Source organism: Antrostomus carolinensis, unplaced genomic scaffold, assembly GCF_000700745.2.
Source record: "Antrostomus carolinensis isolate BGI_N321 unplaced genomic scaffold, ASM70074v2 scaffold15891, whole genome shotgun sequence".
Lineage (NCBI taxonomy): Eukaryota > Metazoa > Chordata > Aves > Caprimulgiformes > Caprimulgidae > Antrostomus > Antrostomus carolinensis.
In genome coordinates, this window is record NW_010294968.1 from 75,373 (window position 1) to 95,640 (window position 20,268).

Below are 20,268 nucleotides of genomic sequence, written 5' to 3' on the forward strand. Positions count from 1 at the left end.
ATTAATTGTCCCTCAGATATGTTCACTCAGCATTTGTACCTCTTAGGTACCCTGCATTCTTGACTGAAAATATACAACATGAATGTCAGGTGCATAGTCTGCAATCCACAGAGCCAATATCTGGAATAGTCTACAAAGAATGTATGACTTGGTTTTGAAATATGTTTTGGTGTTTTATTTTGTGGGGGTTTTTGTGGTTTTGGGGGGTTTTTTGGTTTGTTTTTTGTTTGTTTGTTTTTGTTTTTGTTTTTTTTTTTCACTTCTATGGAGCATGTCTCTTTTCTTTGCCTGGTTTGTACCATTGAGGAGTGCATGAAACTTGGGTAGACCTAGGATATGTGATGACTCATGGAGATGATACAATCTGCAGCTCTTAGAGACCTGTTCAGCTATACCCCATCTTTTGGCTATAACCCTTCAGTCTTCTGAAGACAGAGAACAAGAGCTTCAGACTTTCAGTGACCTCTTTAAGAGATTACAACTTCCACCGTGCACCAAAATCATGAATGCCACTTGCGATGGGGACTGACTTATCTCCAGACTCTGTACAAAGTAGTTTCAGCTATTTCCAAACTAAGAACTGGCAACATAGAGTATCATGAAAAAATACTACGTATTGCCAGTTTTCTCCTTGCCCTTCTCCCTTTGTCTTTCAGTTAAAGTTAGATTTTTTTTTTTTAATTTCTCAAGAATAAATAGTACACCTAAATTAATCACTCAGTTGATAGCTACAGACCAGACTCTGCAATTGGTATTTTATTTAAGTAAAATAATTGAGTGGCAATTGATAATACATGACAGCTTAAGATTGCTCTAATTGCTGGGTTTCCCAGAACACTCCTAAAAAGAAAATGAATTTCTCCATTGTATTTTTCTGGTTAAATGACCTTTATGGAAATAAATCCAGAGTGAAGAATTATTAACACTGCAAACAAAGTATAGAAAGTGTTGAAGTTTTTGTAATAATCTTTGCACAGTTTCTATTTTTGAAGATAACATACCGCCTGCAATAAACTACCTTTCCTAGGGCTGGTATCAGTCAGTGTGATAGATTACAGCTACTTCCCTCACTACTCGTATTAGTTTATACATTGCAGCCTTGGGCAGAAAGAAGGAGATGCTAAAGGAAAAGTCAGTATGTAAGATACTCAGTTTGGAGTTTGCTTATAGATTTCTATATCTTTGGTGACTTAGTACTCAGGAGACCTTCTTCTTTTGAACAACTACCAAAAAGTGTAGCTGTAAATATTAAACACACTTTTATTTATTTTTTTTTAAGACAGTGTCCACAACAAGCATTCCTTTTTTGTGTGTGTGTATATATATATGTATATACATATATATATGTATATACACACATATTTATTAAGAAAAAAAAAAATTCATAGGTTGCTGTAAGAACTCATATCTTACTTTTTGTAGTTTGTTGCTGAAGAGACCCATGGCTCATTGGAGTGATTTGGAAGCTGATAGAAAATAACTGTGTAATATAGACTAATAGTTCCTGGTGGACAGGTACCCACACTATGAACCAGTCCATGGCAATTACATCTAATTGGTGTGTTTCCTTCCTTTCTGCAAGAGCTGGACAATAATAACCTGTTGCTCATAAAAGCCGTCTCTCAGACAAGGCTATGAATAATTGTGGGTGAATATTTCTTCCCTGGTTGGCATGGTTTTTATTTTTATGTTTTGTGTTGAATTTCATATTCACTCGCAGGGTGTCAAGCCAGCAAATTTCACAAACCCCAAGATGCAACCTATATCTAATTTCTATTGGATATTGTCTATAAAGAGAACCTTTCTTCTTCACTGAGCACTTATATTTCTAGAACATTAAGACCACAATGTAAAGCATTTCATTATCTTTATTTGTATTTATTCTTTTTGAGTCTTTCATGCATTTATTGTTGTGCCTTCTGATTACCCCATAAACATAAGTGAATTTACCTCAAAATGGATTCCTTAATTCAATCTTGAGGAAGCTGGGGCAGATTAGTTGTCCAAAAATCCCATAAAAACCTTTCTAGCATAGCAGAAAACAGAAGGAATATTTCTAGCTTTTAAGTCTCTTTGATATGCAACCCAAGGTTCTGTTGCAAACACAAAAATGTAGATCTCTCTTTAGTGGTAAGTAGCTAGAAACTTGATTGTGGGAGAGTAAAAGGTTGGATTTGTAGTGTGGGTTCAGATACTTTCTTCTGTAACATGGACAAAATAAATACATAACCTAAGAAGTGTAAAGAATAAGTATTAGGTGCATCTAGTCTAATGCATTTTTGGTGTTATTGCTTCCAAATATGCATTATAACATCCGAGGGACTTGCAACAGCTGTGTTAACAAAGTTCAGTGACATCAGACACCAAGAGAAGGGACATAAAATTGTGGCGTGCTTCCTTTTGGAGGGCACAGCTGATGTTCTCCCTTGCACTTGGGAGAATAATGAAATCTTTCCTCTTCATTTCACTTGGTTTGTGGATCTCCCTTCAGCATTCCCTCTTTCCTCTTTCAGATTTCCCTGATAGTGGCCAACTCACTACCAGGGACTTTGAGTGTCTAAGGGAAGAGTGGAGAGGTGGAGATGAAGGAAAGGTGGTGCACCACAGAACATGGCAATGCACATGATCTCTCATGGATGATTTTTGAAACATTTTTCCATTTGCTCTGCACCTTGACTTTGTTGCATAATTCCTTTGCTCACCATACAAGCAGTGCCTCTTGGTTTTCTGATGAGAGCTATTCTTGCCCTTGCTCTGCCTGATACCAAACTATCATGCTATTAACTTCAGGGCAAAATGGAATTAATACAGATTCTTTCATCAAAACTAAGTAAGGCAAACCAGATTTTTTTACGGGTTTCATTTTTTGCTTGTCTGTTTCCTTTCCTGTTATCAGAACATATCAGTGTTCATGCTTATCTTGCATCAGAGTGTTTAGCCAGGAAAAAAAACTCTGACATGTAACCTCTATTTTGTGCTACTGTAGACAAAAATAGGTTTTTCTGTGTCTCTGCAATCTGCTAAGCCTCAAATGCTCGTTGAACACCTGGTGTATGTTTGGGCCAAGCTAGATTTTAAAATTATTAGTGTATCTATATATGCAGTTACTATTTATACAGATGGGTGTGTTTGTGGTACACAAAAATACATTTCTGCCTGTATAAATACACACATGTACTTGCATATGTGAAGTTACACACCTTTACAAACTACTGATTTTAAATGAAATTTTGGATAAAAAATAATTTGAAGTTTAAAATTGTGGTTAGTAACAATAACTTCTTACATGATCTTTGATACTTTGTTGTACACCACATTTTCCCAAATGTAAAATGAGGATGCCTACTTAAAAACAGAACTATTGATGACCTCCTCTATAAACAGGTTTCCTATTTCCAGATGTAAATGGTTTTAAAAGGGCAAAGCATCTCTTCCTGTCATTTGTGTTATTTCCCTGAGACTACACTCTGGTTCTGACCTTCAGCACAGACTTGGAACTGATAAAAGTTCCCATGAAAGAAAATATCTGCCTTAAACTGTCTATAAAGGCAAACACTGAGGGAGATAGAGTACATGGGAGATAGTGATAGCAATGCGTGTTTGCAGGCAATCTGATCCAGATGGAGGGTTGTGGAGCTTCAGAGAAAGGGTGTAGTGCAAAAGGTGACTAAAAGCTATTAATGCATCTCACAGTAATGTGCTGTTTCCCCCTACACACCTAAACAGTATCAGAGGTAATGACACTTATCATTAACATAGGCTGTCAAGACACATCTTTAAATGTGGTTTGATGGCTAAGAGGAGTTTTCCAAGGGAACTGCCCATCATACCGCCTCTTGCTTAGGTTGCTGTTAGTGGGGTGGTAGAGAAAATGAGTTGCAGGTCTTCCGTCCAGTTCATTCAGGTAGAACATTAAAATAAAGAGTAACCACATCTGTATCTGATCTATGAGATGTCCATTAGGGTGGACAAGTACAAGTGAGCTGCAGTAAATACATTGCCACATCTTCTGTTCTTGCTAGTCTTGCAATAGAAGTTGCTTCTGCCTCTTCTCCAAATATTCAGAGCAATCTGATCTTCCCACCCACCAGTATTGCCTCCTTCACTACACAGAAACTTGCTTGAGTATTTACACCTAAGGTGGCATGGGAGGTGGAACATGTCATTGGGTTATTTCTCACTCAGGGCATAATAAATACTATTACTAGTTAGCTGGTTCCAGTATCTCTCTTTATTCATCCTTGTTGATGTGCCCTCTGCGATGACCTCACCTCTGCCTGCTGACCTCGAGGCATCTCACTTTCCACAGCATCTCCATTTGGCTTTTGTTGGGCAGCAATGCTGTTCATGTTGTTTCTTGAGCCCACTGTCCCCAGGTAGATGCTGGATTAGCATACTGAAGCTTGGCACAACTATTTTAATTATGCAGTGCAGTGCTACACTTCCTGAGATGACACTGACCGCTAAGACAGAAAAATAGAGAGGAAGCGCGCACAAGCGAGCAAGAGGGAGAGAGAAACTCCTGGCACTGGCTGTTGTGTAGTCCCAGAGGAGCTCTAACTCAGTCTGTAATTGCTGTTCTGGATAGTTTCTGCCCTCAAAACAATTTTCTGCTGGTCTGTTGTTGCTTAGGCTGAATCAGTTTGATTTATAGAATGTCATTTTTTTCTCCCCAGCCATAGACAAGAGAAAAATATTTGTTGAAAGACCATTGCAGCAAGATTTAGTTTTTGCCCATCTACCATCAGAGAAGCTTCTTCACATTTTATATGATTTTTTTCCTTTTCTCATCCTTCCCCTATCTCACAGAAGAGAATGGGGATAAATAAACACTACGCTTTCATTAGTCTTTCTCTGTGCTCTGGATCTGTGGTTCACATGTGCTGAGCCACAGGACAGGAGATGCCCAAAGGGTGTTGCAGATGGGACAATACACAAGAGTCATCTCAGTGTCTCATTGGTAAAACATGCCAGATTCTACAAAGGGGTTGTTTTGTTTTGTTTTTGTTTTCTTTTTGGTATTTGTGGCTTTTTGGTCAAAGATAACAAGCACTAGGGTTTTGTTTTGGAGTGTTTCCATATACAGAATTACACATATGAACCTTATGTGACATCTTTCAGAATCTCCTTCAGGTTTATTTCTTAGCTCTCCTGGCTGCTTATTGCCAAGTGGATGGTGGGACAGAATGAGACCTCACTTGAAGAATTCAGCATCTCCTCCTAAACACTGAGTCAGTGACTAATTTGGAAGTTAATTTCTAGTTCTTCAAAAAAATGGATGGTTGGTTTGTGAGTAGACATGAAAGCACGTGTGCTAAATAGGATAGACCACTGATATTTCTGATCTCATTTTTTATACAAGGCAAAATTTCTAAGAAATAAGTATGAATCTTCCCTTGAGGACCTGAGCTGACATTGATAAAAGATGCTGGGATCTAGCTAAATGTGAGAAATAAATTATTGACACCACATGCTTGCTCTATATCCTTTTGAGGAGAGCATGTTTCCCTTCTCTGGTTTATTTAACACATTTCTCATGGCTGGAATACAGAAATGTCCTTGGAATATCATTAAGGTCAGTGCTATTTTAGAAGTTTTCTGTGAGGATAAATCTTCACCCCACTAAATGTGAGAGTGGAAGGAAGAGGAAGAGGTTTACCTATTTGCTGTCTTGGTAAATACTTCAGCAATGTTCATTCCATGGAGAAAATGAGCTGCTAGGATTTATGATTAGGTTCTTCCCTTCTTGGTAAAAATGTCTGGGTTTTACAACCTGACTTACTCCCAGATTAATTTTTTAAATGTTGAAATTGTGATCTTATTAAAGTAAAAAAATGGGAAATGGAAATTTCTAGTTGATCTGTAAAATCATATTTCCAACTGTTTCTGTGCCAGAGTTGCAATTTCAGACGTTTTTTCCCAAAATCTTAGTACTTTGCAGTGACATTATTCACTTACCGAGTCAGGTTAAATGACTCAAATAGTCCTGCCATTTTAACTTAGTACTGTATCTTAAGAAGTTTCCAAACTAACTTTAAGCCTCCAGAAAAGGTTCTTCAGCCAGAGGGCGGTGGAGCACTGGAACAGGCTCCCCAGGTAGGTGGTCATGGCACCAAGCCTGACAATATTCCAGAATCCTTTGGACAACATGTGGCCTCAGACACATGGTCTGAATGTTGGGATTGTACTATGCAGGGACAGGAGTTGGTCAGATGGTCATTGTGGGTCCCTTCCAACTCAGTGTTCTATGTTTTTAAGATCTTCAGGATCCCAGACCTTCATTTCTCTGGTGTTCCCATCTGCGTGACTTCTTTATTGACACTTCCCAGAATTTTTGGTCATCTTTGCTTATTGCCATTTCTTTTTGCCTTTTCTGATTTTACTGTTGAGTAGTCTTAATCCTTTTTATTCCAGCATGGATGACATTAAATCTGGTCTACTAATCTGTATTACAGATTTAAATTAAAAAAATACAAAAAATAAAAAAAAATCAGGTGTAACAATTAAAATGTCTCACTTTTGCTGCCAAATGTAGGGAATGAATTCTTGCCAGATAAGAAAAGCTAATATTAGTTAAAACCAGAGAAACTCCAGCCTAGCTAGCTGGCAGGGAGATAGCATTTTTGGAATGATAGCTAGCTGTAGTACTCCTGGTTTCTGTGGAGTGAAAGAGATTTATGAGGAGCTGTATTTTACTGTGAATTCTGCATAGTATGTGCAAGTGTGGGAAACCAAAGCCAATTTGATTTTGTTAACAAACTCTGATGCCTGGCAAGTTCAGAGGTACTTCATGATAGAGCTAACCTGGCAAGAAGGAACAGGAACATAGCTCCTAGGTATATTCCATTATGGAAGGTCTTTATTTCTGACTATTTTTCTTTCTTCTATTTTTCCTTTTGTTTTGCTTACATATATCAGGGACTTTGAAACTTCACATTGCCAGGTTAAATTATTCAACAGATTCCTTGCTTCAGGTCAGATTGCTTTGTGCTCTGTGCTTTACATCTCACCCCTGTTTGTTTTTCCTTAAATACAGTTAGTGACATTTTTTTTCCTTCCTAACAACTCAGCGGTTGGCTTTAACTGATGCATATTTTCTAAACAATAATTTGAAGTGCTGTTACAGTGTTATGAAAAGGATCTATACTCTGCAGCAGCAGATGGCTGTTTCATCCCAAGTACCTGGATATAAATGGCAAATCTGAAATGGTATTGTTCATATTCAGCATTGAATTTCCTTTCTCGCTCTTCCCTTCTCATCGTAATATCCAGGGATCAGTAGGCAGACAACCCAGCTTCTTGTGGTAAAATTGGCTGAGGAGGACTCGATAAGGAGTCAATATATCATCTGGTCTTTCTTTAGACCAAATTGCCGTTTTTTTATTCCAATGGAAATACTTGGGGGGGAGACATGCAAAATAGTGTGGCCAGCAGGACCAGGGAAGTTCTCTTACCCCTGTACTGGGCACTGGTGAGGCCACACTTTGAGTGCTGATTTCAGTTTTGGACCCCTCACTATAAGAAGAACATGGAGATGCTGGAGTGTCTCCTGAGAAGGGCGATGAAGCTGGAGAAGGGTCTGGAGCACAAGTATGATGAGGAACAGCTGAGGGAACTGGGGTTGTTTAGCCTGGAGAAAAGGAGGCTGAGGGGAGACCTTCTGGCTCTCTCCAACTCCCTGAAAGGAGGGTGTAGAGAGGTAGGGGTTGGTCTCTTCTTCCAAGTAACAAGTGACAAGACAAGAGGAAATGTCCTCAAGTTGCACCAAGGTCAGCTGAGATTGGGTGTGAGGAAGAATTTCTTTGCTGAAAGGGTTCTGAGGCATTGGAAGGGGTTGGCCAGGGCAGTGGTGGAGTCCCCATCCCTGGAGGGATTGAAGAGTCAAGTAGACATAGTGCTGAGGGACATAGTTTAGTCAGGGACTTGTCAATGTGAGATTAATGATTGGACTGGATGATCTTAAAGGGCTTTTCCAATGCACTTAATTCAGTGATTCTGTAATAATTCAATAAATTGCAGTAAACTCTATCTAACCAAACGTACGTGTAAAAACACCTTCATGTGTTTTAAGCTGTGTTCACTTAAAACTCCGTAAAAGAAGCAGAACAAAACAAACAGACTGAAGGGTAGAAAGAATTTTGTTTATATTGCAAGTAACAGAAACCAAAGACTGATGTCACTGGAAATTTAGACAACAGAGACAAATGAGCATTTTGGGCTTTTTAATATTATTTATTTATTTATTTATTCCCTAATCATCTTTTATTAAACAGTTAAATGAGAGCAGAACAACACATTAAAGTTAATTCTTAATTCTTAAAATTTTGCTAAACTTTAGCTTTCACTTTTCAATTATTTTTATCAAAAAACCCAAACAACTTCCCCCCATCCCCCCCAAAAAAAAATCATATCTAATTTCTTCTCATTTGCTGGCAATAATTTACTACCACACTGCTCAAGTGCAATCTGAAATTATTTAAACTTCATTGCTTTTACAAAATATTCTGCAGTATTTACAAGTTATGAATAATACAATACATAATTAAAGCTTCATTATACTTGACAAGTGAATGAATGAATTCCATTTTGTGATGCATTACTCAGTCTTTGGTTGGGTTTTTGTTTGGTTTTTTTTTGTTTTGTTTTATTATGATTTCTCACAGCTTTTTAAACCTCTTGTTTCTCTTACTGTTTTAGTTATTCAACAATTTGGTATATTCTAGAATTCACAATGGGACTCCCAGGCTTCATCGCAAATTAATGTGATTCTATTGCATTATTTGATTAAATATTGTGCCACTTATATTCTCATAACAAACTTCAGTAGAAGGATGTGGATTATGCTGAGTTTTTCAAAAGTGGTGTGGAAGCAATCAGACCTTTTTGTGTGATGGACTAGAGGTGCAACAGGACACAAGCAGATAAATGAATTATGGTGACTTCAGGAGAAGAAGATTCTTAGGAAATATTTTCAATGCTTTAGAAAGCATCCAGTGCTGAGTTCCCCACTACAGGGGATACATGGAAATACTGTTGGCCAGTCTGTAGAGTCTTAGTTTGTGGAGATATACAAAATCTGATGGCCCTGAGCAACCTTCTCTAATTGACTTCTTTGAGTAGGGGTGTTGGACTACATGATTTCCAGAGGTTCCTACAAACCTCAATGATTCTGTGACTTGTAGAGCTTAAAAAAAATCATCTTGTTTGAGTGTTTTGGTTTTTTGTTGGGTTTTTTGGGTGTTTTTTTTTTGTTGTTGTTGTGTTGGTTTTGGTTGGGTTTTTTGTTTGTTTGTTTTGGTTTTTTTTGTTTATGCTCTGCTAATATTGCCTTCCTGGTAGTGTATTTAGCAAAATCTATATTATTATATCTATTATTGCTAGATTAATTCTTTTTATAAGAGCCAGAGTCATATGAAGTTAATATATGCTTATATGTGCTCTTGTATATTGTAAGTGTTCAGAAATGAGGGAAACAAACTCAATGGCAATTTACTATGTTTTATCTAAGAAAATTTCAATGCTAAATCTAGGGGGTTTCATGTTTTTTTGGGTTTTTTCACACTTGAAATTGTATAAGTGAATCCATTCATCAAACAGGTCTTTCCTCATTGTCTTACCAATGAGTTTTCAAATTTGGTGTAAGAATCTGCACTCTGGACCTGCATCAAAAATAACTTTTTTTTTTAGTAAGAGAAGGTTTTGCTGCTGTTTTTTATTGTTTTTTTTCACTCTCAGTTCTCCAAAGTTCTTAAAAACAACCGTATAATCTGATCATTCTACTTATTTCTTATAGAAAGCTTGAGTCAATTGTCTGACTTAAATCCAGCAAACCATGGCTTCGTTTAAGGGGATTTTTGATTATATTTTTTTTTTTAATTCTACACAGACGAGGCTTTCTGCTTTCATTTTTTTCTTTGCAAACTGTGACTGTGGAACATGCCCTTTTATGCTTGGATATAAACCTTTTATCATTAATATTAGACTTCTTGTCTTTTCAGAGTGATATGTTGGATGTGAACCAGATCATTAAAGACTTGGCCTCCATGGTGCATGAACAAGGAGACACAATAGGTAGGTATCACCATTAAAGTATGGACTTTATTACCCTCCTGCATCATTCCAATCTGATGTCATATGTTGCTTCATGAGCAGCTTTGGTGCTCTGATTTGGGCATTTTGTACTTCCAGGGATGTTTTGATCTGACAGGCTGCCATTTGTGATAGAGTTCTCATATTAAGAATAGTTACCTGGTGTATTTAGCATAAAATTGAATTTACAGTGAAATTAATCCATTCCCTTTTGATAGTAAAAAGGAAGCTGGAGAATACATAACACTAACTCAAAAAGATCCAGTTCTTCCTTTCTACCTGGAACTGTAATTAAAAAAAAAACCAAACTAACAATAGTAGTGGCAACTATTACAACTATTGACGGTGGTGGAGACAATTAAGCAGCTTGCTTCTCCTAAGTGGAATTTTATTTCTGCATTACATTGTGTGTCTGATTAAATTTACAGTAGCCTAACTTCATAGTTGGAAGCTTCTGCCAACTAGTTGACCTCCTCTTGCTCTCCAGCTACCAGTGGCTAGGAGCACAGTGGAGAAAACTTGAAAAAAGAGATGAGATTAGCCCTTGTTTTTATTTTTAAGAGTAACCCATCACTGACAGCCACCACTTTTTGTGAGTAGAGGGATAAAACAGACTAGATTAGCTCCTTTTAAATTCTCTCTGACCCTTGTCTTTGTCACTGCTGTCTTCTGAAGCTAAGAACAGACATTTATTTCTGTATCTCTCATTTTGTATATTTGTATTTTGTATGATACTTCAGAAGCTTCAGAAGCAACTGTCTACTTCCAAATTTGAGAGCTAGTAGTCCTAAAACCGTGTTGAGGGACTTAAACTCTAGAAAAGTAAGATTTGTGGAGATATTTCTAAACTGCTTAGCTGGAATTCTCATTGGAGCTCCTAGGAGCTGGATCATGTCTGAAGACAGCCATATGTAGATCATGAAAGAAGAAACACTTCTCTGCTGTTTATTAACGACTCCAGATTTTTTTGCCAAGCTCATACCTTTGCAAGTTTCCGTTAGCATAAGGTGTCTCCTTTCACATTGAAATGAGATAGCTGCATCACACTGAGAAACACCACTCAGATTCACAGGTGCAGATAAAGATCAAGATGATATCTAAACCCAACTTTTTTTTTATTATTTTATTTTAATTTGTGCTTTTTTGGAAGCTCATTTTTTTTACATGGATAACTTTGGAGCCTGATTTGTCTCCTAAAAATACATCAGTTGTTAATTCCTCGAGGGATATGACAACATACATCAGCTAGTTTCAAGATCCTTGTAACTCCTTTTCTTAAGGCAATATTTATTATTTTAAGATGTTGCCCATGCACAGAAGCGACCTCACTATTAACTTGACTGTGAAAAAACAGTTAAACTAAGTTTTGTCTTTGAGCCAGCATAAGGTTTTTGGGGTTTGGGGTTTTTTTGTTGTTATTGTTTTGGGTTTTTTTCTGCCATGTTCTTTCTTCCTGTTTCACTGCAGAAGACTTTTAATATCTTTTTTTAGGAGTATCTTTTCAGCCTTGCAGCCAGTCAAAGTATCTTCCCAAACAATTTCTGAAAGGTCCCACTGTTTGCCTTTTGACATTCAAAATGTACAGAAGTAAGTGAGATTAAAAATCAGGAGGCAAAGGGAGTTGAAACCCCCCCAGTGAAAATTCAAAAGCAATGATAAGACACATTTCTCCTGGCACTTGTTTTATTTAGAAAACAAGTTTTATTCATGCTTACATTTGTGGAATGAAACCTCTCTGTGTGCTTATTTAGAAAACATAGGGAAAGTATATATGTGAGGTTCACCAGGATGCGTGAGGTTCATCAATCAGCAAAATGCTCTCAGGGTTGTAAAGAAAACTACTCTCTGGTTCACCTGAGCTGGAGACTATTAATAGGAAGAGCTTGTTTGGTCTGTGTGACACAGGCAGAGTAACCTATACTTTTTACAAAAACCTAAAAGTAGTTTTGCTAGCATGTGGGGCAGTTCCTTAATGAACACATCTATAACACTCTGTAGGGTAGAGAGCATTTCCTGCCATGTAAAGAGGAAATAGATGAGGGAAAATGCAGACTCGGGGCAGCATATCTCTCTTTTTTATATTTTTTTTTTATATTCTGAAAATAAACTCCATGCCTGTGTTCATAGTCATAACATCTCTTTGATATGAATATTTAACTAAGCATTACTGTATCAGTGAGTTCAAGCCATCGAAGCCAAAACAAGCAAGTGGCCTAGGTTACCTTTGAATCAACAGAAAGTTTTCAACATAATCTTACAGGAGCTCTTGGCAAAAGCATCCCTATGCAGCTTGATCATGTAGGATGCTGGTGAGGGGAATGGGTGCAAGGAGGAAGATACTAATAGAAGAAATCAATAAGTGGCTGAAGATTTGGTGTTGGCAACATGGTTTTGGGTTCTATAACCATAGGACCCTGTTTACATATGCCTGGGAGACATGGGATCCACCTCACTAGGCAGGGCAAACTATTTTTGACAATGGGATGGCTGACCTCATAAGGAGGGCTTTAAACTAGGAATGATGGTGGAGGGACAGTGTGACCAGTAGTACTGTGAGGGAACAATGGAGAGGACTGCTGAATAAAGGGCATGGGGTGGTGTGACAGGAAGGATTCACAAAATCATCACAATGGGGCCTGAGCAGGGTCACATCTAACACTTGCATGTAGGCAGTGAGGTGCCTACAAGGCACCGTTGTGGACAAATATCCGAAACCTGATCCAGGAACTCAACATGCTGGGATGCATCTCTGAAGTGCCTGTACACTCATGCACATAGTATAAGGGATTAACATTAAGAGCTGGAGATTTGTGGGGCTATGATTATGTTGAAATCATGGAGAGATGGTGGGATGGCTCCTATGACTAGAGTATTGCATTGGAAGGATACGGGTTATTTAGGAGGAACAGTTTAGGAAGATGATGATGAGAAGGAATTTCCCTTTATGTAAGAGAGCAGCTGGAGTGTGTGGAGCTCTACCTGGGGATAGTTCATAGACTGATGGTGAGTTTATGGGTTAGGGTTCAAAAGAGGACAGGGAAAGTGGATAAGACTCTCTTTGCAGACAGATAGGAACTGCCTCATGTTTCAGGCTCTGGACCTCATGGGGGACTTCAGCCATCACAATATTTATTGGAGGGACAACACAGCAGAACATAAATAATCCAGGATGTTCTGGAGTGCATTAATGATAACTTCAGAGATCTGATGTACAAATGGCAAGATCTCCAGATGGTTAGAAGAAGGCCATCTCCACTGCTAAACTTTACTCTCAGGGTGGTAAAAGGGTTCTTCAGCCAGAGTATCCAAGGCAAGGCTTAAGGACTTGGCACTGTGATAAGTAAATTATGTTGAGAGTGATTGCTGGAGCAACACTCCCTCCTTTCCATGCTCATAGATGACCACTCAACTGAACTACAACTGCCTCAACAGCTTGGAACATTCCCAGTATTTCATACTGAATATAGCTATTTTGCATGTGGAAGCTTGTTCTTTCATTGGCTGTTCTGGAATAAGCAGACATAGTTCTATTAAGTCAATTTTATCACTGGTGTTGGAAAGAAGAGAATCCTTCAGTGCCCTGTTCCTCTGAAGAAAATGTCAACAACACAGTTGCCAACACTTGTATTAGTACCTGATGAAGGCAAGTGTATATTTGACCACCACTATAGGCTTCTCTTTGTCTTGTAACAGAGAATAAAGATGACTTGAATAATACAGTTACTGCTTTTTGCCCATAGCAAAAGAAAATGCTGTTGTGTTTTTGTTTTGGAAGAGCTGTTTTGCCATTCTACCTGTGTGTGTCACCTTACTAGTTATGCCAAAATAGCATGCAAGATCTACATCTCTTATCTAAACGTCTCTAATTCAACTTTCACCACTTATGTCACTGCTTGCAGCTCCATCACACTTCTCAAAGCCACAGAACCTATGTTCTGAAAACTTTTTACACTTTTAAGAGCCATGTTTCTTCCTGTGTTGGACAGTGTTGGAAACAACTTTCTCCCAGTGTATCTATAACCTCGTCAGTTCCCTAAAATGGGAAAAGGTCCCATACCATCATCTATTTAAAGATTACAACAACAAAGACACAGGAACTAATTTACCAGTCCTCTATCTCTTTGTCTAGACCAAATGTATGCAAATCTATCTTTACACAGCAAATCCCACTGGCTGAAACAAGATGCTACTGCTTCAAGCAAAAGAATCCCTCAGACTTTCTTTTTCTTCCATTACTTATCCAGGTTTAGATCATGGTGCTACTAACCTTTTACTTTGCTTTTGATGTCTGGGCATTTTATATTTGAAATTAATAGATTGAAGAAACTTCATAATGTGATCTAAAGTGGATAGTCCCTCACTTTACAAACATAACTACATGGTATCTGTCAGGCTAGAGCCCACAGACCTGCCAAGATAAATATAAACATGACAGCTGGTGCTTTCCTTCAGTCTCAGAAGAGCTTCCTGATGGTGTCAATATATTCAGTCCTCAAGTAATGCTGGTGTTCACTGACATAGCACATTGTCACTTATTGTCTGATAATAATAATAAACCTCTTTCAAAATAAAATATATTTGCAAGAATGAAAAAATATTGCTTATTTTAGAAGCTTTTGAATATGGGGAAGTTTTTTTAGGTTCGAAATTTCTTTGTTGGGTATTTTTTGACTGTGAAATTAGCTCAGCTTTGTTACCTGTTCTACTGTTTTTGCCTTTCTGACCTGAAGGCTGATTTAATATGTGGACACTGGCCCATCAGCACTCTTCCACACATGTTCCTCTCCAATCTGACTGCTTGAATGGCATAGCCAAGAGTGTTATCAGATGCGCCAATGCAAACAAATCTGGGAAGTCATTCAACTAGAGCCTTAACTAAACTCTCCTGAGTTATGTGTCAGCTGGGACATCTGCAGAAAATGAACATCTGGAGAATAGTCCCTTAATACCTGAATGTAACAACTTTAATATCTACGTTCAGTTGAATGTGGTCTGCAAAGTCTCTCATTTGGTTAAGTTTGCTAAGTGATCTCAGAGGAGGCTATTATGTGAATGAGTATATTTATGTTCTTATTGGTTCCTGATGAATTGGGAAATCTCTCAACTCCTTTGCTTTCAGACACTTGTTGAGCCATAGAGTTACATGTCAGTACAGAGCAGAACCCATGCAGGGAAGGGACACTAGGGTATTTCTGAATCAGTTATAATCTCTTCCACTTCCTAAGAAATTTCCAATTTCTTTGTGCATCATAGATATATACTTTATCATCAATTCGTTGTTTGGTTACCTAAGTCTAATGAAACTTTATGTAAACCACCCCAGCTTCTAAAATTACATAGTATTGCTACCCTTAGTTGCTTTGTAGGCAACTCTTAAGACCAGCGTTTTGTATACCACTGGCCTTGCTCTCCCTGTTTATCTGGACTGCAGCAGTGGTGGCCTCCATTATTACTTTTCACACATCCTTGGCTTTGGACAGCACTGAGAAGTCTGTAAGATGCTCGGTTTCATGTTAGGCACAAGTTGATGACTGCTACTACAACTGAATTGTTGGAGTCAGGTGTAGGTTACTGTGATCTCTGACCAACTCATCTTATTCAAGTTAATACACAGAGCAAAAAAAAAAATGCATGAGCTTTTGTGCTTCTTTCCTGTTTCTGCTCTCTTTGAGTGTGAGGTTTTGTGTCTTCCCTTGTATGTGGACTTCTACATTTAGCTCTAGTGTCGACAGTGCTGGTAAGACAGTAGAAGTTGGTTGATAAGGAAAAGAATAATGGGTGACTCTACACTTGCAAATTTAGTAACACCTAAAGATTTGTCTGCTGGCCTGTGTTTGACCCTCATAATGTGATGGGGCTGGTATACTTGCAGTTAATGAGCCAGCTAATTTTGTATAGGAAACAAGGCTATTCCTTTTATGAGGTTTATTGCCACCAGTAGGATCTTTCTCACACCAATTTATTCAAAGTCATTTTTAGGAAGTTGAAACTGCCATGCTCTCAATTTCTAGTAATGCTGCAATTGAGCAGTAAATGTCATAGACGCAGAAGCTGCCCAGGTGGCTGCTTTATTTCTGCTGGGAGGTGTTTTACGCTGCCACAGACAGACTGTTTGAGAGGCTGTGGCTTGAGTAGGTTAAGTAAATCAAATGAGCCATGTAGAAGAAAAGAGGTCAAGTGAGTTGTAAATATCAGTGGCTTGACTTTGTAGGTAAAATATATCATCTTTCCTAGACAGCAAGCAGAAATAAAGTATATTTGTTTCTATGAATCAACACCCCCAGCATCCTCATTTATTCCAGTGTCAAACTCAGATTGACGCTTCTTTCATCAGTTGACTCGATAGCTTACGCAATCAGCTGCGTGATGGAAAGTGAGTGTTGTGTTAATTGTAAACAAAAGTGGGCTTCTGAAAAATGCTGCATGCAAGTTAAACTAAGATATTTATCCAAACTGTGTCAATTCATTAGCTGGATTTGGAGAAACAAATATAATTATTATGATCTTTTCTTTCTTTTTTTTTTTTTTTTGTAATTTTAAAGAAACATACTGCAGTTTAAGTAATATTTTTTTTAACTTGGATGTCTTGTAAAATTAAAAAAAAAGTGTTGAATTTACATCACAAGGAAAAAGAAATAGCATGCTACAGATGAGTAGATGGTATTTTCTAATCAAAGCTAGCTTGACTGCTGCTTTTCTCTTTAAATTACTTTCAGAGATTATTTTGGAGAAAAAAGAAAATCTGACTTGTGTATAAATTTCTGCACAAAAAAATGTCTTATTGAATTACCTTTTTTTGTCAGAAAAACAAGGAAATAAAAAAAAAAAGTTAATTGGGTCTTTTGCCATGATATAATATCCTCCCACATGCAAATTTTGTGGGATTAAAAATAGAGACTTGAATTACCCAAAGCCATATGAGAGTATCATATGAGAACTGTGGATATTTCAGATAGGTACCTGAAAGTGTACACTAGGGCAGAGGAAACTCTTCATGTGCTGACTCTTCTCCTGTGGTAAACATCAGTAATTTGAGATCGCTTCTCTCTGTAAAAAAGAATTGCTTTGCATCTGCTGAATTGGTAATATTTCTGCACTCTGCCATTTAGCACAGAGAAGATGATATGAAGTACCTTATTCTCTGATAGAATGTGCTATTTTCCAATAGATATATGTAGGACAATGTTTGAATTTTAAATCCCTGGAAGATGTATCCTGGCAGGCATGGTAAACCTCTGGCAGGGTGATACCATTTTTCAGCACATACATATGTAGCAGATATTTGACATTTCCAAGATGCATTTCAAGGACAGTATAAATCATTCAGGAGCTAAGTTTTGTAAATTTATGCTGGTATTCGGCCATTGCCTTTTAACCACTTTTATTCATACAGACTATGGCTTTGGGCTATTGGCCGAAGAAAACCAGCAGGAAGAGCTGGTTATGAAATTTTAGAATCTTTTAAATAGTGTTTCCAGGCCGGCCTGGAAAATTAGGGTGAGTGGTTGTTCACTGCCTCAGTCCTTACCTCTGAGGGTCATGGTGGTGGAGTCATCTTCCCTGGTGGTATTTAAAATGTTGGTAGACAATGTGCTTAGGTACATGGTTTAGAGGTGGAATTGGTAGGGTTGGGTTTATGGTTGGACTCAATGATCTTAAAGGTCTTTTCCAACCACTACGATTCTATGATTTTATGGTGTGTTACCATGTAGAAGAATTAGAGCTGTGTTAAAATCAAATAGGAAGCTAGGTGCTATCTGCCTTTTGTTGGAAGCAATAGCCATGGCTTCCGATAACTCATGGAGCTACAAATTGGATTTCAGTGCACCAATCTAAGCCAGTGTGACCCATTTAGCCTTAGTTTAGCATATGGGCAAGATTATTTTATAAATCCTCCTGTGTGGAGAATTTGTAACCTGATGTTTGTAAAAGACCAACTCTAAGCCATTTTAAACTTCACCCTGGAAGAGCTGCCATAGTTTTCCTCCCCTTTAACATCCACAGTTGTGCTTATAGAGAGCCTGAGGGTCTTTGTGGAATGAGACTCACTTAAAAATCTCCAAGTACATGACAATTAGAATGGGCTAAATTATTTTTTTTATGCTGAAAACAATTTCACCCAAAACTTCTTTTAGTTATGAAATAAACCTTTATACTTTACCACAATGCTCTTTTTTTCATTTTTTTCCTTTTTTGCTTTTTTTTTTTTTTTGGTTGCTTCTCAGTATGTTGTATTGATTATTTTTAGTCAGAAGTTATAGTGATAAGAGAGAGTTAAGCTTATTAAAGTGTTGAAAATAAAAGCATACTATGAAACCTGAAGGGGCTCATTTTGGTTACTGCCAAATGGGAGCATTTTAAAATTCTCATTCAGAAGCTCACTTTCATGTCTTTCAAGAGGTTTTACTCAAAATGCTGCCTTATGAAAGCAGTCCATTGTTGTCATTATAAAGACTCAGGTCATGTGGGTGATTCCTTGATACGTTACAACAAAAACCCCACACCAGCCACTGTCACACGAGTAATTTCACATATGAGACTCCTGTTGGTCATTAGCAGGGCTTGATCTCAGAAGGTGGGTAAATAGATGGGGTTGGAGGACACCTCTTGGGATCATCATGCTTTCTGTATCTGTGTGACAAATGTCTCATAAAATCATCAAATTATATCTAAAAGCTGGTTAGCTCTGTCATCTTCATGACTCCTATTGAAAGGGTGTGATTTAGCTGGAAAATTACAAATCTTTTCCTAATTCTTTGGTGTGTTTGTTTGTAACCATCATCTGTTTCAGTGCAGCCCTGTCCCTCAGTTTAATAAAATGGCAATCACATTGCCTTAAGGTTTTTGTTACTTTTCAAACTGTACCATAAATGTGTCATTGCAGACTGAGGATAGAAAATTGTTCTGGGATTCAAACTCTTTGGAAAAATCCCAGACCCTGGGCTGGGTTATTTCACCTATTTAGGAACAGAGTCACTGTCCCTTCATACCAAAGCCAAAGGAGAAAGGAAAAGGCACACACTTCCAGAAGGTTTTTTCAGTCTATGTAGGATCCTACCACCCCTCAGGAAATACTTACCTCTCCATCCCCAAGGCAGGTACCTTGGCAAGGAGCCTGAAAGTGAGCAAGATGAAGCTGTGAACCATCACTAGCATTCAGCAAAGATACACTGAAATAGCTGTGAGTGACACATCCATCATTGACTTAATAACATCATTAATTTATTACTTACTTCCCTGTGATTTGACCCAAATTCTCTTTCTTTCCCTTTCTTCCCTGTGTTAATCAGCAGAAATATCTAGTTAAATTGTGTTACATATTTATGTCTCATTTTTATAGAGCTTTAGAGCTGGCTTGCTGGTTTTTTTTTGTTTTAGTTTTTCCCCTGTGTCTCAGGATTACAAGTTGCTACAATAATTTTTATTTATTTATTTTTAATTTTTAAATGGGAGGTTTGCTTATTCCAAGGCTGTTATTCCCTTGTTAGGAGAACAAATGAGCAGTAACAGTGCTACCAGGGTCCAACCTCCTCCTGCAATATCACATCAACTAATATAGAACACGTAGCACACGTCCATCCTACTTGTGAAAGACTGTGCTGGGAAAAACATAGATGGTGTTTGCAAAACACAGTACAGAACATATGATTAACCCATTCCATGTAATGCTAAGGAGATATTCACAATGTTTAATTTTATCTAATGAAGGCAAATCTCCTTAGGCCCCCCTGCAGGCAGTGGAAAATGCTAACATCCTCTGGAGTGCCATTTAAGAAAGCTAAATTAAGCCCCTACTGTGATTTCCCTCTACCCTAAGAGGAGCACAGAGAGATTACTCTTGTTTTAGTAGGATATCTTTCATAAATTTCTCCCCTGTAGCTCTTCTATGTCTAAATGATTAATTTTCTGAGGACAATCAGCCTTTAAGAGGCATTGAGTAGTGAAGAGTGTCTACACTAAGATCCTGGGAAAAATCAGATACATGAGCAAGTTCTAGTACTTTGATTAGGTGGTTGTCAAGGTGTTCAACACACTCCCTCCACCCCTTCCAAATTTCCCAAATCTCCCCATTCCTTCCAAATCCCACCACAAAGAAGTTAATACATAGAGGAGCTTTTCTACATACAGTTGTATTTTGTGATCTAAAACCATGATCATAGAATCATAGAATGGTTAGGA

At 37.8% G+C, this 20,268-nt stretch overlaps 1 protein-coding gene across 1 annotated transcript in view; it reads left to right on the forward strand.

The window, feature by feature from the left end:
* Positions 1-10,071, forward strand: part of TSNARE1 (t-SNARE domain containing 1) — a gene marked incomplete at both ends in the record, with an annotated part of 79,808 nt that extends 69,737 nt beyond the window's left edge. The window contains one exon of the mRNA XM_010177824.1: positions 9,999-10,071. Within this exon, the coding sequence (XP_010176126.1) occupies positions 9,999-10,071 (73 nt within the window). The remainder of the gene's footprint in view (positions 1-9,998) is intronic.
* Positions 10,072-20,268: the final 10,197 nt, after the last annotated feature.